This window comes from Humulus lupulus, chromosome 4 (assembly GCF_963169125.1).
Source record: "Humulus lupulus chromosome 4, drHumLupu1.1, whole genome shotgun sequence".
NCBI classification, from domain to species: Eukaryota; Viridiplantae; Streptophyta; class Magnoliopsida; order Rosales; family Cannabaceae; genus Humulus; species Humulus lupulus.
Window position 1 is genome coordinate 47,705,983 of NC_084796.1, and position 24,786 is coordinate 47,730,768.

General features: G+C 35.3%; 1 protein-coding gene across 1 annotated transcript; it reads right to left on the minus strand.

The window, feature by feature from the left end:
- Positions 1 to 21,249: 21,249 nt before the first annotated feature.
- LOC133832152 (uncharacterized) lies at positions 21,250 to 24,563 on the minus strand. The gene is made up of 6 exons (XM_062262533.1): positions 24,454 to 24,563; positions 24,330 to 24,351; positions 22,334 to 24,181; positions 22,148 to 22,239; positions 21,844 to 22,057; positions 21,250 to 21,429 (listed from the first exon to the last, which is right to left on the minus strand). The coding sequence occupies exons 1-6, from the start codon at positions 24,561 to 24,563 to the stop codon at positions 21,250 to 21,252; spliced, it is 2,466 nt and encodes an 821-aa protein (XP_062118517.1).
- Positions 24,564 to 24,786: the final 223 nt, after the last annotated feature.

Sequence of the window (24,786 nt, forward strand, 5' to 3'; positions counted from 1 at the left end):
GTTGGCAAGGCCTCTTGAGAAGGGGGGAGCTCAGGGATGACGGGAAGAGGAGCTCGGGTCCTTAGAGCTAACGTCTGGCCCTTGCTGATCAGTTTGCAAGCCACCATGGTGGTGTCGTTCATAATCTGATGATAGTCTTTCTCCCCAAGAAGAAGACTAGACAGGGTCTCCTACTGACCCCCCGAGGGTCACAAACCATTCTGTCCTCGTGGATATTGCTGCACAAAGAGCGAACTCCGTCAGAATCTTTAAACAAAAAATATATATAATGCACAATTGATAAAAGTTCATGTACTGAATTCACAAAGATAGAAGACTTACAAGGACGTTTTAAGTATCGATGATCGCAGTTCTTGAACCCATTTGACATAAATAATAAATCTTTATAGTCATTTGGGTAGCTAGGGAGGTCGATGATAGAGGCGGAGTTTGGGAAACGAGTGAGGTAGTAAAATCCATCACCTCGCCCCTTCTAGTCAGGACTGACCTTGAGGCAGAAGAAGTACAGGATGTCTGCCGGAGTGGGGACCTCCCACTCATGCCTCAGAAACAAATACTTTAACCCCACCAAAAGCCTATATGAATTTGGGGGGAGCTGGAATGGAGCCAATTTGACGTAGTTCAAAAATTCTATGAAATACTGGTCCAATGGGAGAAAGGCACCGGCCTTCAGGTGCTCCTCACTCCAAGCCTCGTAGTCGTCTTGGAGGGGGCGCAGCTCCATTCTCCCTCCACTGCAGGTCAGGCAACAAGACCGTCAGCTCCCATCTCAATCCTGTGACTCAGCAGGATCTTGTTCACTTTCCCCTGAGTCGTTATCTGGGAGACTACATGCTCGGCCTCAAAGAATGTGTTGGGGTCGACCACAATCTCTCTCTCCACCACAGGACCAAAGTGGGGGATGGGAGAATCAGAGGCGATCTACTTGCCTTTATCTTCGTTCTGAACAGAGGAGCTCGCATAAGCTTTCTTTGCAGGTGCCATGATTCATATTGCCTGACAACAAAACGACCTATTATTAGGCGACCTAAGATGGTTTCTAGTTACGGTTGTAGAGGTACGGAAGATCAAAGGTTTAAGTGGTTTACTTTCGAGATTTGAAAAATTATAGGAGCTAAACTTTGCCCTAGCCTCAACACGTGGTCCCACGCGTGGTCCTAGGCCACGCGCCACGATTTCTTAAAATTCCCAGATACTTCGGGATTCACGTGTCAGATCCGTCAGACCCACTACTTTCCTTTTGAAAGCAGTTTAATGCAAAAACGCCTAAGAAATCATAACCTTTAAGCTACCTAGGATTAAACCTAAAACCCATTCATATTCTACACCCCAAACGGGTATACAAACCAATTTACCATTAGAATTTTCTCAGAAAAATTCAGAAAATATGCCAAGTTTTATGAGTACCTTATTTCTAAACAAGTCCGATTTCATTCATTTAGCCTAAACCGAACCATATTTCCTATTTACACTCAGACATAGTCTAAATGATATTGAGCAAAGGGCATTTTTCAGAGTAAGAGACTCACTGGAAAATAAAGAGTTGAAAAAATTCAAACCAAGTGAGGAAATACTTATAGTTTATATGCTCATTCAAAGAAGATGTTGATATGTCCACAGGAAGCTCCTTGAAAGCTTCTGAAAGTCTGAAAGGCGATAAAGGGTTTTTGGAAGACTTTGGAGAAGGAAAAGGGAAACTTGGGTTTTTGAAAAAGAAATTTTTTGAATGAAAAGGTGCTGAAGTTTCAGGTCTGATCACCCTATTTATACGTAAAATCCTGGAATTAATCCGGGCCATCCGATTGGGTTAGTTCGAGATCCGAAGGGCAAGATTAAATGAACCATGCGGCGACAAAAAGTTGACAAGACAGTTGTCACAGTCCTCAAAACCCGAACAGATGCCAATTGCAGGAAGCCACGTGTCCAGTACTTGAGTAATGGGCAGGCACGATTTTACATGGAAGAAGCCTAAAAGCCCCTACTGTGCATGTCAGAAAGTGATGACATCAAGCACGAGCAGGAGCTTGGGGGGCAAGTGTTGTACCTTGAAATTAGCACGAGTTCAATTACTCAGCTCGGGTACAGCTGGCGAATGAATGTGTGGAAAAATAGCCAAGTAGAAATCTGGTAAACAATGATGTGAACAACTCGAGTTTGGGGGTTTGACAACACGATACAGAGTTTATTATCAAACCGCCTCTTAGGAAAACAGTTAAGTTCGAGACTTATAATGACCAGAACCAATGTTGGGCGCTCTGAGCTTACTATGAGCTAAGGTTCAGATAATTATTGATCACGAGCTCGGGTGAGATATTTAGCTCATGGAAACCTAGACAGAACGCATACTGAAGGATCCCAAGAGATTCGGAGACTCTTTATACACTCATTAATGCCCAAGTTGTATCACATATCTATCATTTATTATCTGAGATAGTAGGAGTATATTTTATTCTATTATCAAATCATATCCCAATGTAAATGGGAATAATCTGTATTAATTATATACCTTATTTATTCACGCAGTTACCCAAATTTGTCCATGGAATTCCCCTATAAATACTAGGAATATTGGACAGGGAAGGGGAGGACCATTTTTATATTACTAAAACTCTGCATAAATTGAGAGAGAAAAGTAATAATATTGACTCTTGGACCAAGTGGATTTTAACCATTGAACCACGTAAAAGTTGTGCATGTTTGAGAGAGTGTTTATTATTTCATTGCTATTTATAATCTAGCACTAATCTACCTGTTTAATTTCTTAATACACTGTAGGCGAAAAACCGCGTCAACACACATAATTTTGGCAATTTATCAAATTGACCAAAATGCCCTTATAGGCACGAGCAAGAAATTTTTGTTCTTAGGCCTGGTTGATTATATTTCAAACCTCAATCATTTTTCTTAAATTTATTGGCTCGACTATAAAGTCCCAGTTGCCAAAATATTTTTATGCCATAGTATTCCTTATTTTACCAAATCTGAGATTTTTCCACTATTAGGGTTTGCCCCTCAGTCTGAGACCAATTTTTCTTTGCATAAGCTTAAACCATTTACCAGATCATCATAGCGGCTATAAAATTCACGAAATAACATAATTTCATATATATTATTTATCAAAATAATATTCCATACAATTCTTCATCAGCTTGAACCAGCTCCTAACGAGTGTTCAAAACTCAGGATATCACTAGTCTCTTCCATATATTAACCCTAGTGACCGCCCCTATGCTAATGAGAGAAAAGGGAAATTCCCAATTTCAATTCCCTTTTATTTTTGTCTTGAATTCATATTGGAATAATGGTGACAATCAAAGGGATATGTCAACAATCCAAAATGGAAACTAGAGTTGTCTTCCTACACTCCACATGCCTCTCTCCCCTTCTCCCTCTCTTTTACCCTGTTTAACATTTTTTTTTTATTAAAATTCAAAAATAAATGGAACAAAATTCCCTCTTCTTTCCTATCTTCTCACGCCTACTCTCTCTCTAAGTTTCTCATTCCTCTTTTCTTAAATTAATAAAAAGAATAACAATAAATAAAAGGATAATCTAGAATAATTCATGGGAATTTACTATTGCATGCTCACCATGCAATCATGCACATGCACACACACAGGTGCTAGGGTGCATTTCTACTAATCATGCGTCTTGGTGCACACAACCAAAACTCAATAACTCACATTTACAATTTATTAAATAAATAAATTAGCAAAATATAAATAATTTATTTTCTACCAAACAATTCAAATACAATTAACACTTAACACTTAATAATAAAAAAAGCACACAATTTAATAATAATAAAAAAATTGGTGTGCCACATCAATGTAACATAATGTTTTATTTTTATTTTTTTAAGAAAGAAACATTCCAAAATTTTATATACTAGAAGATACCTTAGCTCTTTCGCACTAAACAAACGACAAGCCATTCTCCAAATCCAAATATAAAAAAAAATATGTGTATTTTGATATGAGCTCAAAAGAAAGACAAACCAATATAGCCAAAGTACTATGAAATTTGTCAAAATATAATAGATAAATATGAATACCTTCCTGGGAAAGAGTCTGTAGAAAGGCCTGGTTGCCTTATCGTTGTGCGAGTTGAGAGGATCGGCGGTGAACAAAGAGGAGGCACGACTAGGTTCTCTCTCTCGTACGGTTGAGGGAAGATGGTGAGCGAGTGAGTCAGAGGAAGGGTGAGTGAGGAGGAGGCTTGGTTGAAGACCGAGGAGTGTTTTAGAGGAGACTTCGAGAGACAAAAAGAGTGAGAGAAGAACAAACAAGCTTGGAGGTTGATGTGATTTTAGGGTTAGGTTAGGGTAAACTTTAGGATATATAATATACAAATAATACATATATATACAAAAAAAAATTATAATATGTACCAGCCATGTTGTGTTGGGCCTTAAAGTCTCAACCCTATGACTGAGCCGTATAGAGTCAGCCTAACACTATTTGTTCTGACTGGGCTTTGACCTAGTTAAGTAATGCCCCTTCGGCCCAAAAATTGGGCTGGGTTGGCCGGGTTGTTCGACCCAGCCCATTTTTTGTGCACTCCTATTTGACACAACTTTTACAACTATGCTAAAAAAAATTAATCTTTTTTATTTTTGAGATTTCAATTTTTTACAGTAATTTTTTTCATTTTTTAAAAATGATTTATTTATTAAAGTTATATTAGAATCAATATCTCTTTGACTCACATAATCGTAAGTTAGTTTCTAGAACTGATTTGTTTGAACTGGTTTATAAGATTCAATTTAATTGGCAACTTCTCACTTAGTAGTTATCGTAAATATCTAACCATGTTTTAATAAATATTCAAAATTTTCCATAAAATGTTGTGACTAATTATGATATCTGTTATTTTTATTTTAATTAATTTAGTAACTATTATTATTTACTTATTTAGTAATATAACGCTCTGGATAACCAAGACTGTTACACTGTGTGTTTAAAATAGTGTAAGACTTGCTAATCAAGTCATTTGAATAAAGATGTGATCCTAAAGTCATAATCAAGTTAGGGTTAAAAGATTTTTGTCATAAATGGATAATTTTCATTAAAATAAATGTTTAGCACATAGGATCCCAAAAACAGGGTTTAAAGGACAAATTTACAAACTTCCAAAAACAGTTATATACAATCAAAGGCCACTCTAATGGCAAATACACGTTTTAGGTTTTTGTCCCTGTACCATCCCTCGGTCGTGGCGGACGAGCAGCTGACAATGTACACCTCACCCCCAGAGCTCTCCAACTCATGGTTGATCCATCTTACCCTTGCCTTTACCTGCACCATGTAGCGCTCGTGAGCCAAGGCCCAGCAAGAAAACCATAACAACATAACATAATCAATAATGATAATCAAATAATTCACAAGACAGGGAATCAGATATTCAATGAGCCATAGCATCAAGCTAACAACAATAAACATTTATATTCGACATTTTATCTGAATCATTACAAAAAAACTTAGGGTCGGCGCCCTTAGGCCGCACCCTCTGTTTAACCCACTGACTTTGGCTTGCTTAGGTCGAGTCCAGTGTTTATCTAGCTGACCCTGGCTCACAGTGGCCGAGCCGCGTCCTGTGCGCAAATTATCAGCCCCGACTCTCTTAGGCCATTTATTTCATGCTCACATGGCATATCACAATCACACAACATTTGTATTCAAATACAGGAAATCTCAGTCCCAACACAGCCACACAAGGGTGCAGTTTTCTTACCTTTAATTCCGAACAAAAATAATGGAATGGTCTCAAGCACGATCCTTAGTCCCGAGCCTTGGCGATAAACCTAGTCACGGTATCCAATGGGTAATTGTTAACCTCCAATCCAAACAAATACTTAGGAGACAAAAACTAGCCTTCGGTACCTCAATTTATACTAAACCGGGTAGTAGAAATTGTCCCGAGCGCCTAGGTTCGAACCCTCGGGCCTTAACAATTCTAGAAACACTTCTAAGGCTAAAATCCCCAGGTGGGTCGTAACTTGGCTTAGTGGGTCGTGACTTGCCTCCAAGTTAGGGAGCAAGTACCCAAGCCAAAGGGGAGGCGAGCCGCGACTTGGCCTAGTGGGTCGCGGAGCGCCTCCAAATCAGAGAGCATCCCAGGCCAAAATGGCCACATGCGCCCAGAGTGCCCCCTTCGAGCCCAGAAAATCTGGGTTTTTCACATGCTTCTCACAGCCAAGAACCTCAAGACCTTAACCCAGAATTTTACCTAAGCAAACCTCCCCAATTCAACATCAAGCTAGCTACGAATTCAAGACCTTAATTCACATGTTTAAACATAAAACTACCACAATAGAGACTGAAGTTTCTATCCCAAATCAGTGACAATTCATCATTGAATTACTCAACTTAAATCTCATTCTAATAAACTAGATTCTTCAGCAAAAACTAGGTTATGAACTTACCTCAATTATGGTTGAATTCCCACAAGTTCCAGCTTAAATTTCCATCTTGAATCCCCCTAGCTTTCCTTCTGTTTTCCTTCAATTTCCTTCAATTTCTTCAGCTCATAGCCTAAGCTTTCTGCCCCCTTCTTCTTCTTCCTTAGCTCCCAAACCCAAGTTCTTTTATGTTCCTTCTAGGGTGAAAATGTGATAGAGAGAGAGAGAGAGGAACTGTGAGAGAGATGAGAGAGTTTGAGAGATTTTCCTTCAGATTCTAGTTTCCTCTATTTTTCCTAAGTTTCTGAGTATATCCCTTGCCTATTAAAAGACTATTTTGCCCTCCTAACTTTACTAATTCCTCAAGTGTTCCTAGGGGTAAAATGGTCATTTCCCCCAATTCCCGCTAATTCCTCAAATGTTCCTAATATTTACCAATTAATCTCATTACTCCAAATAATTACCAGTTATTTATTCAATATTTAATAATTCCCAAAATATTCTCTAAATTCCCAAAAATATCCCTAGGCCCCACCCGAGCCGGGTATTGAACCCTGCTGTGACTATTTTTTCAATCGGCTCACTAGGACCATCTCGAGCCATGTGTTACAAATATATCAACATTATAATGTGGTCTCGAAAATTTATCACATATAATCACATTTATGCCTTCAACGAGCCAAAATTACAAATATGACCTTATAAGCTATGAAGGGCCCACATGCATATATAATATTCACAAACATGCATGTCACATAGTCATATAATCATTAATCATGCATGCCACAAAATCATGAATTAAATCATTAAATCACACATATACCAATTATGCCCTCCTGACACGCTAATCAAGGCCCTTAAGCCTTATTAGTGATTTTGGGTCGTTACAAGTAAATTTTCCTTGTAAATTTTCTAGATCTTAGTTATTATGTTATTGTGTTATTTAATGTTATTATGTTATCCTAAAGTTATTCTTTATGTTAAGTCTTGTTTTATTGAGTTTTTGTTAAGCTTCTGAACCCTTTGGAGCTCAGATGCTTTGAAGGACAACTCCAACATTTTTGTTTCCAGCTCCTTTTTGGTCTCTTCAAGTTATTTCTTCACCTCTTTGAAGGCATCCTCAGCTTGGGCCTGAGCAGCCTTGGCATCATGAACATGCCCATGACTAGTGGCTGCCTCATGACTCTGGATTTGGTATTGGCGAATGAAGGTTAAAAAGCTCTGCATCAAGAGGAAAATGTTAAAGCAAGCAAAGATGAATAAATATAACTTCGAACTCGACAGGCAATAATACTTACTGAGGTGTACAACTCTCCGACCTTATAAAAAAGAGTGGTGGCATCGTCACAACCCCTCAAGAACTCCCAGTGGGGACCTTGGAGGTTGCTGCAGGCACGCCCTAGACGAGTAAAGGCCTCCGAACCAAGCTCGACGCCAGAAGTACCAGCCTCATTGATAACCATGAATTCAAGCTTGTGGGGAGATATGGTACGCTTTTGGGCAGGTATCGGCGTGTGAGAGGAATGGACTCTCTTTCCTTGACTGGGAGTTTTCCCAGGAACAGGAGGAGGAACGGTCAAGGTCAGGAGAGCTGAAGGTGTAACCAGCGTCAGAGGGGAATCCACCAAGGGTACAGTGGCAGGGCATGGTGAGGCAGCAAGTAGACCCGAGGTTTCAGGTGTAGTCTCAAACTTTTTGGCTATCTTCGAAGCCCTTGTGGTCTTGGAAGATACTTGGCTCCGCTTCGAGCCCTTCAAGGTGGGAGGTTGACTGAGGATGTTCTCAAGATCATAATCCATCTTTCCTGCATAAGAAAGGAAAATGTTAGTATTCTAGTACTTGTATTTGAAAAAGGAAAGCAATACTATAGAGGGAACCTAACTATAGGGTTCATCCTGACTTGAACTCAAAATCCAAGAAATCTCTATGTCCTTTGAAGATAACTCAATAACACTATGACCGGATTCCTCACCACGGAATGTGGGAGATAACTCTCTCCATTCATTCGAGCCATACTGGAATCCTATACCCTCCCACACTTCGTTTATACTGTACATAGTTTGAAACTCAAATAACCAACTGTCATCTCAATGAACCTTAAAGTATACCCCTGACCAGATCATAAAATTATTCTAGGGATTGTTAAAGGAGACTAACATATTTGGTTCTCACTCAAAAAGGGTGGGAGACCAGTGAGACATATCTAGGATTACTTTGCCTCTATCAACGGGCCAGGGGAAGCCTCGTCTTGAGCCTCATTCCCCGAGCAAGAAGGTCTGCCAGGGGAAAGGTCAGAGGCTCTAGAGCTTGAACCCCTTTTTTGTTGGTAACTGGTTTACCATGTCCGCAGCGGAAAGCAGGAGTGGTGGGCCCAGAGATTTCAAAAAAAAAATTAAACAATCTTTAAATAAAGGGTCCATTAATATGCAATACATTAATCAAAGATAAAGAAAAAGATAAGGGTTTGCCAGTTGTAGAAAAATTAAGAATCCTTGCTATCTTTTAGTAACTCCAACGAACATCCAATCCAAAGCAGCATTTTGAATACTCGGACCAAGATCTTCCAAGATGTATCTCTACATCTCAAGACGTGTGTGGGCACGTAGAGTAATGGTGGGAAATTTTCTAATTCACAATATGTACTCTACTCATGAGATCTTGGAATATTAGGTCTAAGACAATTTTCAGGGATAGAAAAAATATTACGTTATATTTTTCTCTGTGTGAAAAGCTTAGAATTTTCTCTCAATTAAGTGTATCCTCATTATTTGAAAAAATTTATATCTGATAGATTTATTAAAAATAATAATTAAACTCAAAATTCAAATTATAAACCAATTATTAAATAAATAAAATTAATATCCCAGATCCAATCTTGGACCTTGTTACACGCCAACTACACACATTCATGATTTCAGGGATGTGTTCCAACCACTTTCTTTTAATTATTATTTAATAATTATTTATTCAAAAAATATCTAAAGAATAAATATCATTTCAAATTCAAATCAAATTTGAATTATCAGAAATATCTTTTCACATTATTTAAATAAATAAAATTAATTATCTTAATTATTTAAATGCTATTTTCAAAAAATGCCATTTTATTTAAAAATTAATTTTTGAAAAATATATTAATTAATTCTAAAAATTAATGTATTAATTAATTAATTTGTCTAAATTATATATTTGACCATGAAAAACAAATTTCTTCCAAATATGTTATTTTCCTAATTCTTCCTAATTTCAACTATTTCCTTTAATAGTGTTGAAAAAGTCATCTTGAGGACCTATGGACTTACAATTTCAAGCTCCAATAAATTTAGTTATTAATTAAAACTCTTTAGTATAATAACCTTAATTTTTTAATCTCAATAATATTTCACTAAAAATATGAAACTGCACTCTTGTAATTATAAACATTTATTTATTGAGTACTTTTAAATATATAAAAAGTGTCTATCAATTTAATTACTACATACAATTCAATCATTTATTAATGGTTCATAATTAAAGTAGGAATTAGTTATCGTTTAACTTCTTTAATTATATGTTGTTTCCTTATAGTGAAGGTTAATTCATAAACCGATTTATGAATTTGAGCTCAATAACCTTTCAGTTTTAAAAGTCAACCCTTAAGAGAACTATTATTCAATTCATCTCGGAAAGGTATAAATTTCATATCTGTATATTATGTCTCCAACCATCTACATCAATGAGTTCCCAAAACAAAAAAATTTTAGTATGATCATTCTGACAAACCATAATGAGTGAATCAAAGAACTCATATGACATAAACAGGAGTTCATAATAACTTTAGGATTAAGATCAATTTGTATATGATCATCTTATTGATATGTTAAATAAATATTTATAAAGTAAACAATGTTATTAAGTATTAATAACATATTGGGTTCCGTTATTGTATAACCACTTTATACAAAGTACCTCCACTAAGATGTCCTAATACATCAGTAATCTGAATCTAGATTACATGTATTCATAATACTAGTGAAATGTACTTACAGTATTAATCCAAGGATTCCATATAACTTTGTTTTACTACGAACTATATAAATTTGTTCCCTACAATCTTAATCCTCTCGTATTAATACAAGATTGTAATCACAATAATGAATTTGAGAATTTCTGATATTCATATAATATTATTCTAATGATAATAATATAAAATAAATATATGCTAAAATTTATTTCAATTATTTATTTCATAAAGCATTTTTCAATACATATGCTTTAAAATACATTAATCCCAACACTTTTCTCTTCTTTGAAAGGGGTTTTAGAGTAGGGATAGGGATGTTTTCCCATCTTGTGTACTTTCAAGTCCCAACATCATCTGTAGATTCACCTTCGCCCAGGAGACCACATAGGCAGAGCTTATCCTCGTGAAGGAGGTAATTAAGAGACTGTTGGTTGTATGGGAACTTTAGGATGTCATTTCGATGATCCACCATCTCCTTGGTCAGCTTAGGGCGATCATAATTAGTTGTACAACAATAAAAGTATAACTAGTCAAGATTAAGAAAAATATGAAATTTTAAGCTCAAAAAATGCGAAGACAAGCTTACGAGGACGTTGGCCATTTGTCCAAAATAATTGAGTCTTGAAGTTTTGAGGGTGGTTAGAAATATCCTCGAATAATAGCTTTTCTCGAGGCTAGCTCGAGAGGTAGTAGAATTCATCTCCACCCTTGGCCCGTGTGGGGTTGCTTTTCAACCAAAAAAGATACAAAATCTCATAGGGCGAGGGTCCTTCCCACTTCATCTCATGATAAAGCGACCTCAGCGCCGTTAAAACTCAGTAGGAGTTGGATTGGAGTTGGAAGGGAGCAATACCGATCCAATCGGTATACTTCCTGAAGTATTCCTCTAAGAGCAGGAGTGCCCCAGCTCGCATGTGCTCGAGACTCCAAGCCGCGAGCTTGGGTTTCCTTTTCGGGTCAACTTCACCCGGAACATGGCTACTTCTTTTGTTGGGCTCTGGAACTCAACACATTAATTCGCTGGACAGTTTGAGGCCATAACAAGACAAAATGTCTGAAATCTGTTTTGTGGAGGTAATGGAACTCTTATAATGGTCAGCCTCGAAAAATTTAATCTTTGAGGCAGGAAGGGAAGTGATTTTTGAGGTTGTTGGTTTAAAGGGTTGGCTTGAAGAACTCTCCATAATTTCTAAGGAGCATTCTTCTGGATGGTAGGCAACAGTTACTTTAAACTTGGGGTCCAAAGGAATTAGGCAAATTTCAAGGTCGGGATCAAGGTAAGTGGCGAACTGCAACCTTTTCCTTTTCCTTCTTTGACCTCAGTAATTTGACGTCGAAAGTGTGCACGTGTATCCTTAAGCTCGAGACATTCTTCGCGCTCTCTTATTAGTCATTGGTTTTGAGTGAAAGGAGATTCGACCCAAGGCGAATGAGGATGATAAAGAATGGCAAGGTTGGGCCCCCACCAATTCTCCGAAGACTGCATCATCTAACAAGAAAGGAAAGGGAAAAGTTCCAAGAACACGTCAAGACCAAAGGAAAACATATAATTAAAAAACTCATGCGTGAGAGATATTAAAAGAAACAAAGTGAAAAAAACTTACACAAAGTAGATTGAGGAAAAGGGAAAAGAGTCGACTGGAAAATTGAGAACAAAGAGGATCGTGTGGAATCAAATGGGTGAGGGTTGCTTGATTTTTTCTGTTTGGAGAACATGAAAGAGAGCTCTAGTTCTGTTTTTGAAGAAGTGAAAGTGGAGAGAAAGGGTTAAGAATGGTTTAAATAGGCAAAGAGGTGGTGATCAATGTGAGATCTGGAACGTTAAAATGAATTAAAATGTAATCTGAGGAACCACGTTTAACCTCGAAAACTAGTGGAAAAAATTAGAAGAGGAAGGGACGTGGGCAGAATAAGAGTACTTGAGTACTCTTGGTATCCATTCTCACACTGACGCGTGTCCATACTTGAGTGTGGTAGATGGGCACGTTTTCCGAAAAAGAAGTTCAAAAGTTTCCTTCTTACGGGGCTCGAAAAGATACTTTTGAGGGGGTAAAATGTTACACACCAAATTTCAAGATATAAAAAGCAGCTTCAAAATGTAGGCTCGCAAGTATGGAAATCAAATATGCAAAAGGGTATTCAGCGTGTTTACTTATGCATATAGTTAATCACTTTAAGATGCCACGTCATTGGCACCCGAGCATGCAGTGTGAGCTCAAAGGTAAAGGTTCTGCAACTTCGAAAGTTTGATATGTGAGGAGGCGATGTTATTGTTACACTGAGCTCGAAACATCCTGCAAGCTCGAAGACACGTTGAAGCAACATCGTGTTCACGGTTATAAATCCCTATAATTGTGGGCTTAGTTGAAACCGTGTGTAAACAACCCTATTTTAAGGGATTTTAGTTTAATTAATACATTTAATTGTATTTTAATATATTTAGTTGCATTTCAAATTCAAATGAGATATTTTGTAACTTCCCTAACATTAAGGGAAGAATATTCGATAAACTAGGTCTATAAATAGCATGGATCTAGTCATTTATGGGCTACACACAAATTTGTACTCAAAGCTCTATAAAATTGCTTTCAAGGCTTTAGAAGCAGAATACTTATTCAATAAAAATGTCTCATGAACGTAAGTCGATTTAACTACTGAAACACGTAAAAAAAATTTGTTCTTTCTTTTCTTCCTTTATTGTTTATAAGTGCTTAATCACTCTTATTTTTAGTTGACGAAAAACGTCGTGAATAGAGTTCTCAAAGTTGTTGAAGACTATTACGGATGTTGAAGTATGAAGCACTAATAAAATATAAGTTTTAATTTTTATTTTTTATTGTAATTATAGGGTGCAATATTAATTTTAAATTGTTATTATTATTTAACATGTTTTTATTATTGTTTTCTTTTTATTTCATTCTTAAAAGTTTAATACTCATATCAATTTTATTTTTTGGTATATTTTGTAGGTTGTTTTGTTATCCAAGAAGAATGTACTTCACATATAAGTTTTTTCTTCTTTTATCTATTATATTTGATAATTTTATAATTGTCATGATATTTAATATTATTGTCCTATAAATTTTATCATTCATTTAATTTCATTAACTAATGTTGTTTTAATTTGTATAATATGTTATTTTGTAGGTTGCTTCTCAGTTGTACAAACTAAATGTGTGGAATAGATAGTGACGTAGGATTAGATTCTTTGGCTAGATCTTTCGGTGGATGTTGTGGGCACATATTGTTTAACAATTGTCTACTTTCTCTAAGAGAGATACATTTCACAATGACCTTGGGTCTTTGTTAGAGGTTATAACAAGTTTGTTATCCAGATTTCCAAGAGTGTCCCTAATCCATGATTCGTCATTTCATGGTTAGCTGCACACGCTCTTAGGATGGAAATACAACTTGTTTAGTTAGAAAATATTTATAATTTTCTTTGGGACATTTATGTTTTTTTAGGTTGTACGACATTATGATATTTATCAATGAAGCTATCATTGCTAAAAAAAACTTTTACAATTGTGCTTTATTACACATAGATGTAAAAATGAATCTTCAATAGATGATTATTTAATATTTATTTAAAATATAAAAAACTAATGTATATTTTTTAATTTTTTAATGTTAATAATAAATAAGATACAAAAACTAATAATTAACGACAAAAAAATAAAAAATGAAATTATTTATTGTTAATTTAGATCATGTGATATATTCTAATCTAAATTTATATTAACTTTTAGCACCAAATTTAGCATAACTTTTAATACATCATTTAAGAAGTTTTTATGTGAAGTGTGCTATATTTTAAGAATGCATATTAACATATATTCTATTGTTTTACCAAAATATACCAAACTCATAGTCGTATAAGATAAATAAGTATATTTTAAGTATAAATAACATTGCATGAGACTTTTTTTTTCCTAGTTCTCTTTAGAAAATGATTATCATTTAATTTTGGGTTCTTTACAATTATTTACCTATAATATAAAATAATTACAAAAATTACTTACAAAATTTTATTTACAAAATTACCTTGTCACGTCATCAAAAAATATTGGATTCTAAAAATAATATACCTAAATTTGAAATTTTCCCGAAATCCCGGTTTTTTCATTTTCCTGGGTTTAAAAAAGTAATATTTTGGTTACTTAAAATATTAATAAGTTACCAATTAATTATTTTTTTCATCATTTTTTATACCATTTTTTTTCATGGTACCCCCCCCCCCCCCCCCCCTCCCCTCCCCTCCCCTCCCCTCTCTCCACTATACTCTTTTTTATTAATTTCTTACATTGTCTCTTGTCTTTAATTTTAAAAATTATTTCCGGCCACACAGCTAGTCGGTTGGGCTCAAAAGTGTTACCATTGCGACCTACTCTTCAAGGTGATCATTTTGATATGTGGGAAGCATATGTTTTTTGGTCGTCGCCAGAGAAGGTGATCAGAATAAAAAACAACATTTTAGTTTCTTTTTTATATTGTGTTGACAAAAAAGTAACTAAATTTTAAACTTGATCAAAATTTAATATACTAAAATTTATATTCTTATTTTACATTTAAAAGATACTATATTGTATTCTAACCTACTTAAATTTATTTAAAAATATTACAAGCAACTTTTTTAAAATAGATTTTTTAGGTAATTGCTTGGTAACTTTTAAAAAGAATATAAAAAAATTACTCTATAGTATACTAAAAGTAACTTTTAATAATAAACTATATAGTAATTTGTTATATTAGGGAAATTACCATATATACCTTTTTTTTTAAGTATTTTTTTATTTTTACGGTAACTTTTTTTGCTTTTCATTTTTATACTTTCTTTTTTCTATTTTTAGATAAAAGTTTATTATTATATTTCATTTATACGGTTTTCTCATTAAACCGTTTTTCCTTTTGCTTTTCTTTTTTTTTTGTCCGATTAGTTTTCTCCAGTTTTCTCATTTATATTTCATATATGCAACTTCCATTTTGTTTTTCTTTTTCTTCTTCGATTGTTCTTCTCTTCCTCCGACAGTTCTTCCCAATCACCAGCTTTTTCTTCAGTTGCTCAAATTCCTACCACTGTTGCCAAGTTCCTAGCACTTCTCGTGATGGCTTAATCTTCAGCTACGGCTTCATTCGTCGTGAGTGTTTATTGTATTGTATTTAATAAACAGTTTCTTTGTATACATGCATATGGTAATGATTTGAGTTACCTGTTTCATATGATTTATGGTTTTGTTTTAATGAAAATCAATGTTATAGTTTATTTAGTTTATGGTCCACTACATGTTTGATGAAATGTCTCAATGAACTTTACCTAACCATTTATAGGCAATTTACAATGTTCAAAAGCTAAAGAATTATAACAGTAAGTCTGTCAAAACCATACATCTGTTACCTTCTAAGATCAAAATTCTGGTTCATCAAAGTCTTAAGTTTGGCGTAGTCCTTTTCAAACAATGCCGTCCTTCCCTCCTCAGCTGCATTTGGAACTTCTTTCATTGTTGATATTATAAACTCGTCACCATTGAGCCACCTTTGCCGAACTGTGATGTGTACCTGGCATGTATGTTAATTCTACAGTTACAAACTCACTTCCATTTACTCCATGAAGTTTTGCCTGAAAACCACAAAAGTATATTCTAACCTTGCCAGAATCACTTGGATTTTCAGCATAAATGAGATGGAGAGGTGGGAGGAGATTGATGTCCATGGGTGTATAAATACCATGCCCCAAGCCATCCAAGTGTTTCTTGCTAAAATCCTAACAGAACACAAAAGCAATGAAATTTAGACATTGAATACAAAGTCGCATTATTCATTATTCTTCTTTGTGTTATAAGTTGCATTCTTGCATAAGGTTGTTATTAGTTTTAAGAGGGTTGTTCAGAAGTTGTTCTCCCTTTATCTACTGTGTTTTTTCCCCTTAAAAATCATTTATTTTGAAGTCCTTGCTTTTTTATTTACATGGCAGACAAAGTTCAAAACCTTCTACAAGTTTTATACGTTGATGCACATCGATATATATACTAATTATATTCATACACAGTTTGATCGTTTTTTTTTCTTTAATGAGAATCTTATCATTTCTTATTAAAACAAAATATTTGTACTTTAGAGAGAAGAGGAAGTGAGATTTACACTTAATTCGCCTGTTTTTCACTTCCTATGGGAAATATATGGTCATATATGCATTTTTTTTAGTTGCATATAGCTTAAAGATGTTTTTTGTTCTCATGATTTGTTTTTGGCAGGAGTACATACTGGGCTTATAAATCATGGTCCATACCAGATTTCATCTTCCTCTGGTTCTCCTGCTTATTCAAAAAACAGCCCTCAAAATATAAAAAAAGATAATAAGAAGAGACCATTGAGTGGTCAGGCTAAAGGTAAAAAGACTACTAAACAAAAAAAGCCAAAATTGGCAAATGCTGATCATATAATTCCATCGCCACAGGTATATTTTCAATTTCATTATTCATTCATTTTATATTATATTTTTATTCAATTCTGTTTAAATATTGTGTTATTTAGGTTGCAACATATTGATATTGGTTGCTTTATGTTTATTTTTGTTTTATTGTTGTGTGTTTAAAGTTGCAGCAGGTTGTCGCTGGTTATGATTGGTTGCATTAGGTTGTGGCTGGTTGCATCTGGTTGTGTTTAAAGTTGCATTAGGTTGCATCTAGTTGTGTTTAAAGTTGCAACAAGTTGTCGTTGGTTGTGATTGGTTGCATTAGGTTGTGGCTGGTTGCATCTTGTTGTGTTTAAAGTTGCATTAGGTTGCATCTGGTTGTGTTTAAAGTTGCAACAGGTTGTGATTGGTTGCATTAGGTTGTGGCTGGTTGCATCTGGTTGTGTTTAAAGTTGCATTAGGTTGCAACAGGTTGATATTTTTTGCTTTATGTTTTTTTTTTATTGTTGTGTGTTTAAAGTTGCAACATGTTGTGGCTGGTTGCATTAGGTTGCAGCTGGTTGCATTAGGTTGTGGCAGGTTGCTTCTGGTTGTGTTTAAAGTTGAATTAGGTTGCACCAGGTTGATATTTGTTGCTTTATATTTTTTTTATTATTATTTTTGTGTGTTTAAAGTTGCAACAGGTAGTGGCTGGTTGCATTAGGTTGCGACTGGTTGCATCAGATTATGTTTAAAAGTTGCATTAGGTTACAACAGGTTGATATTGGTTGCGCTTGGTTGCGGCTGCATGTGGTTGAATCTAGTAGATTGTGGCATCATGAAATTGCATCTAGTTTATTATATCTAGTTGATTGTGGTAACATGTAATTATTATGTGTTTAAGGTTGCATCATGTTGTGTTTAAGGTTGCATGTTGTTGTTTTTGCTTAAATATGATTACATGCTTTGTTTAGTGTTTTTTGGGGGTTGCAGATTTTGCAACCGAGGTTGAAAATGTCCCCACAGCTGTTGGAGAGATTGATAAAGACGTTGCATCTCATTTTTCAAATGTTGCAGAATTAGAAACTGAGGTTGCACCTAATCTTCCTGAAGTTGCACCTGATCTTCCAGAGGTTGCAGAATTAGCAAAGGTTGCAGAGGATGTCAACGAGGTTGCACAGGTTGCAGGAACTATTTCATCCCAGTGTTCTTTTGATAGTTTGTCTGACACGGCATTGGAGGAGGCTATGCAAAATGCTATTAATGTTGTAAAAGCAATCAAGACTCCGAAGGTAGTATTTCTTTTATTCAAAATATAGATTTTGTTTTTTCCTTCAAATGTTTTATTTTATTTTGTTTTTGTTACTGTGTTCTTATTTTTTTATATTTATTTTTTATTCATAGGAATCTACTGCTCATTGCACTGCTATTGTTCCATATGTTGGTAGTGGTGGGAGTAACTTGGGATATGTTACTCCTATTTTGCCAAGAAGAACAATCAAGTTGCCTTTCTACTTGCAATCTCCATTTGTGCAGAATTTTGATTCTACTTCTGCTCAAAGTAGTGAGGCAAAATCTGGTGGAGATATTAAGATTATCAAAGGGTTTTGCCCATTGGATGACAAAATTGGAGAATTGCCAGACTATGAGTTATCCCAAGATTTCAACAAATGGCTTGATTATGGAATGATAGCCAAGAACAAGTAAGAGTCTTCAAGTTATTTATTTTGTTTTAAATTTTACATGTTTTTAATAGTGTTTTTTTTTATTGTGCTTTTTTAGGGTGAAAATGTATTCAAAGGAAGACAACCTCATTATCCCTGGTCTACAACTTGGTGTAGATGTGATTTGCCAAAAGACATGGTTCCATACCCTTCAATATAGTGGCAAAAATCTCTTTAAAACAGTAAGTGTTAATGTGTACTGTTGTTATTTTTGGTTGCTTATGCTTTTAAGTTTGCTTATGTCTTTATTTTGGGATTGTGTTTGGTTGATGTAGGTTGCTTATGGTTGCGTTCAGTTGTACTTGACTTTTTTTTTGGTTATTTTTTATACATTAGCTTTGTTTTGTTGTTCTAATTGCTATAATATTGATTTGTCTTGATTTTATTGTGCAGCATGTTGATGTGTTTTTTTATTATTTGAGGAAGAAGGCAAAGTACTGTGACAATTGTACTATCAAGTTTATCACAACTGATTCTCATTTCCAGACTAGAATCAATTCTATGTATGAGACATTTCTAAGTTGGAAACGTGATTTTGGGGCGTTGAATTGTAATCAATATGTTGCAGAAGTTATCATGGGCTATGCCTTGCCTTGCAACATTTCTTGGTCTATGGTTGATCATGTCTTATTTCCTATCTTGCTTATGAAGGAAAAACATTGGTTGTTGTGTAGATTATCACTTAAAGATAGGTCAATGTATGTATATAATACATTGACATGTGATAACAAGGACCACATTGCTTTAAAAGCAGTAGAGTCATTTCGTATATTGCTTCCTCATTATTTGTATATCACTAGATTTTATGACCGAACAGACATAGATTTCTCATCTGAGGCTTATGCTGGGAAGTCAACTAGTTCTGCTTTTGATGTAGTGCTGGATGATGATTTGCCATGTGGGTTGTCCTGGTGAGTTTTATGTTTTCTATGTTTTTTTCTTCATTTTTATCATGGCTCTTTTTTCCTATTTTGTTTTCATATTCTAATTTATTTTGGTCTATCCTATGTGTCTTTATGCAGTGATAGTGGCATTCACATGTTCTCATTTGCGGAGTACTTTGTTCAAGATAAGGATATTCCGACATCTACTTTTGATGTTGAAACTCATAGATCTAGGCTTGCCTTTTTGTTTTATTCATATGCAAAGGCAAAGGAAGTTTATGGATATGAGAGTGAGTCTGAGTATTCAGGTCGGTATGTTGCACCTCGCAAGGCTCAAGCAAAGAAGAAAAAGGAAACAAGAAAGGATAAAGGCAAATATGTTTCTTAGTTTTGTTTATGATGTAGACACTTATTAGTTTTTTTAGGTTTTTTTTAGAAGGATCATGTTTATAATATCTAAAGTAACTTTAAATTTCTTATTTGTCAATTGATCAGATATCTTAAGCAAGTTAGAGATTCAAATGTTATTCTTTTCTGTGTATCTGTACTTTTGAATCACTTTACTCTCTCACTGCAACTCATTGCAACCCACTGCAACTCATTGCAACCCACTGCAACTCCTAATGTGAGTTATCCATATGAATTACGAATGCAACCACATGCAACTTAAACCAACATAAGGCTAGTCCAAGTGAAACCCAATGCAACTCCTAATGTGAGTTATCCTTATGAATTATGAATGCAACCACATGCAATCGAGAGCAACACATGGCTAGACCAAGTGCAACCAATTGCAACCAACTGCAACCCACTGCAACTCACTGCAACTCCTAATATGAGTTATCCATATGAATTACGAATGCAACCACAAGCAACCTAAACCAACATAAGGCTAGTTCAAGTGCAACCCAATGCAACTCCTAATGTGAGTTATCCTTATGAATTACGAATGCAACCACATGCAATCGAGAGCAACACATGGCTAGACCAAGTGCAACCAACTGCAACCCACTGCAACTCCTAATATGAGTTATCCATATGAATTACGAATGCAACCACAAGCAACCTAAACCAACATAAGGCTAGTTCAAGTGCAACCTAATGCAACTCCTAATGTGGAGTTATCCTTATGAATTACGAATGCAACCACATGCAATCGAGAGCAACACATGGCTAGACCAAGTGCAACCAATTGCAACCAACTGCAACCCACTGCAACTCACTGCAACTCCTAATATGAGTTATCCATATGAATTACGAATGCAACCACAAGCAACCTAAACCAACATAAGGCTAGTTCAAGTGCAACCCAATGCAAATCCTAATGTGAGTTATCCTTATGAATTATGAATGCAACCACATGCAACCGAGAGCAACACATGGATAGTGCAACTGCAACCCACTGCAACTCCTAATATAAGTTATCCAAATGAATTACGAATGCAACCACATGCAACCTAAAGCAATGAATGGCTAGTCCAAGTGTAACCCACTGCAACTCATTGCAACTCCTACTGTGAGTTATCCATATGAATTACGAATGCAACCACATGCAACCTAAAACAACACATAGAAAGCTTGAGTTACCTCTATGCAACCGAATGCAACTAAATGCAATTCTTAATGCAACCTAAAGTAACCCACATGCAATTACAAATGGAATATTACATACAAGCCCAATGCAACCATCTGCAACCTTATATACATGCTCATTGAAACTAATGCAAGCGTAACATATCCCAATGCAACCCAATGCATATTCAAATGTAACTCAATGCAATATTGTACTTGTTGCAACAAAAGTTGCACATGTTTCAAAATTGGTTGAAACATACATTGAAGAGGTTTCATACATTGCTCCAATTTTGCATCTTAAATTCAACCTCAAATGCAAGCCTATTTGAACCTAATGCAGCCAATTTCGCTATCTTAAATGCAAACCCACTGCATCCTATTGCAACCTCAATTACAAAGTCATTGTAACTCCCTTCAACATCAAACACATACCCAATATAACAAAATGCAACCTAATGCAACTCAATGCAACCATCAACAACCTCAGATGTAAAGTAATCTTTAAATTTCTATTTTGCAAATTGATCAAATATCTTAAGCAACTCAGTAAAACTTAAAGAAAGTGATCCAAAACAATTGTCTAGATCTACGAAATCAACAATGCATATTGATTTGATTCATCTTAGTTTTGTACCAAAACAATTTCTTTGTTTTTTTTAAAAAAATAAAGCAATAATGAATGAATATGTATCAGTCTTCAATTTTTTATTCTAGGATGCAGTTAGTATCTAATTCCTTATTGGACGGTTTCTGCAAGTCTTTCTATTATGTCCATATTGACCACAACTTCCGCATTTGTTTTGCTTTTTTGGTTTTTTGTTTTTCTCCCATGAAGCTTTGCATCTTCTTTTCTTCGGTCTGCCTACCCTTATTCTTCCTTCTGGAGCGTGTACTTCCACAACTTTGATATGTTCAGGTATTTCCCAAGTGTCTTCATTGCCAATTGGGTATACAATTTCTTGATAGGTTGCAACCATGGCTTCCTTGCTATAATATGGAGAACAGTATTGATATGGGTCTTGATTCATTTCTTTAAGAATAGCAATTGCATGGGCACAAGGAAGTTGATCCATCTGAAACCTGTTGAATCAATTATGTATTTAATTAAATGAATTTCATTATGCAACCATATTAAATCTTTAAGTAACCAATTGAGTTATGCATCTAAACCTGTTGCATGTGCAAGTTCTTGAGTTGAGATCAACTATTGATTTCTTGACATCATCACGAACTTCGTACAAAACATGATTTGTTGGGTGCACCTATTTTTTTCCCAATGTAACTTTGTTATTGTTGTATGTGTAGTCAAATAAGAACTATATAAATAAAAAATGTATCTGAAATTTAAAATAATACCGTCAACTTCAATGAGTAGATGTAGTTGTCATTCAAGATCCCTTCATGCTTCTCAGTCAACTTGGTGGAGGTTGCATTTGCTATCTTCCTGTTAGTCCAACTCCATTGTTGAACCAAACCTCGTAAACACTCTAGCATTGTACAAATTGGTAGCTCTCTTACTGCTATGATTGCAGAATTCAAGGATTCTGCAATGTTCGATGTCATGTTTGAGTATCTATTGTGTGGTGAGTGAACTCTTGCCCATCTGTTGTAGCCAATATTTTGTAGGTAAGGTTGTAGCCTGTTGTCAATCCTATCAAGTTCTCTCATGTGGCACTCAAACTTTTTGACAGTGTATGCATTTGCAGCTGCGAAAAATGTATCCTTGAACTTTTTTGAGTTCTTCTTGAACTTGCTTTTCATGTTTTTTAGCAGATGGAAGGTGCAAGCCCCATGTGGTACTTCTGGGTACACTGTGTTGGTTGCTTTTATGATGCTTTCATGTCGATCAGAGACAATGCTCATGCATTCTCTTACACCATAAGCTTTCTTGAAATTCTCAAAGAACCACTTCCAAGAATCATCATTCTTTGAATCAACTACACAAAATGCTAGGGGGAATATTCTACCTTCTGCATCTTGAGTGGTTGCAACCAGTAATGTCCATCCATATGCTGATTTTAAAAAAGTCCCATCAACTATTACAACAGGTACGCAATAGTTCCAGCCTTTAATTGAAGCATTCAATGCTACAAAAGCATATAAAAACTTGCCATCTTCATCTGTTTTTAGTTCAATATATGATCCTATATTTGTGTGACGCAACATATACAAATAACTAGGCAATTCTGCATAAGATTCAGCTACTTTTCCTCTCACTTTTTCAATAGCTTTTTCTCTAGACCTCCAAGCTTTGCTGTATTTGACTTGCACTTCATGATCATGTTTCAAGTCCCTAACAATATCTGCAGCTGTGTACTTTGTTTTGATGTCTGTGAACTTGTGCTTGATCATATCTGCAATGATTGTCGAGGTTGCCCGACGTTGGTTTTTTAATCTTATTTCCAATGCACATGTGTGAATGTGGCTGAACCTTCTAATTATGAATTGATTTGTGTTTCCATTCCTTGAAGCTCGTAACATCCACTTGCAATTTTTGTCAAGGCAAGCAACAACATACTCCTTTTTGCAAGACTTTTGCACACAATATTGGAAATGATTGCTGATTGCATAGTGGCTCAATACTGTCTTCAAAGTATCTTTGTCTTTGTAGATTTGAGACAAAGAAATCTCTTGGTGGTGCTTGTTGTTGATTACCAATTCTTCATCAATGTCAATCACTTCTTCTTCATCATTTCTTTTGTCTAGCATTTCTATAATTTGGTTGGAGACCGAGTTTGCATAATCAATAAAGCCTACAACTTCTTTGGCACCACAATCAAGAACTAGTTCATCATCTGAATTTGATGCCTCTCCTTCTGCTTGTGCAACTTCATCATACAGTTGATTATGTGTTGTTGTACTCCTATTTGAGAAGAATGATTGCCTAATTGAATTGATCTTAGTTGTGAGGCACAATGGATATTTTGTTAAATCTGTTTCCTTTTTCTTCAAGTCCATGTAGAACATCAATTGCGAATCATCAACAATTTTGAAAGTAGGGTATCCTTCTCTAACTTGATACTCGATTTTTAAAACTGTTGATTCTGGTTGCAACTTCAACTGTTCACATATTATTCCAACCAAGTTGTTGTAGGTGCAACTATTTGGAATGAGTAAACCACAAACTTCAAAGTTGATGTAGTTTCTTCTGTTTTCATCCCATTGCCCACTGTGTTGGATTACAATTGCAATGCTATCCATTTCCTGCAACCAAATTAACCTAATTAACGACAAATGAAGTGCATATTCTTTTTTATTATTATGGTAAAGAACCCAAAACAATATCCTAAGAATCCTAAAGCATTTTCAAAGGAATTCACTGCAATCTCAGATTCAAGCCCATGCAACCTACTATAACTCTATCTAACCATGGACTGCAATTTCAAATGTAACACAACAAACCACTTCAACTACATTAACCTCATTATTAGCAAATTATAAAACAAATATATGAAACCAAATGCAAAATATATCACCTTAAGTCTACTGCAACCCCATAAAGACTAAATGCAAGGTCGACCCCAATGCAAGCCCAATTCAACGTAAAATGCAAAACCCAATACAAGCGCAACCTAAAGCAACCCATGGAAAGTCCAAGCACAACCTACTGCAACTCCTAATGCGAGTTATCCAAATGAAATATGAATGCAACCACATGCAACCTAAAGCAACACATGGCTAGTCCAAGACCAACCCACTGCAACTCCTAATGTCAGTTATCCAAATGAATTACGAATGCAACCTCATGCAACCTAAAGCAACACATGGCTAGTCCAAGCGCAACCCACTGCAACTCCTAATGTCAGTTA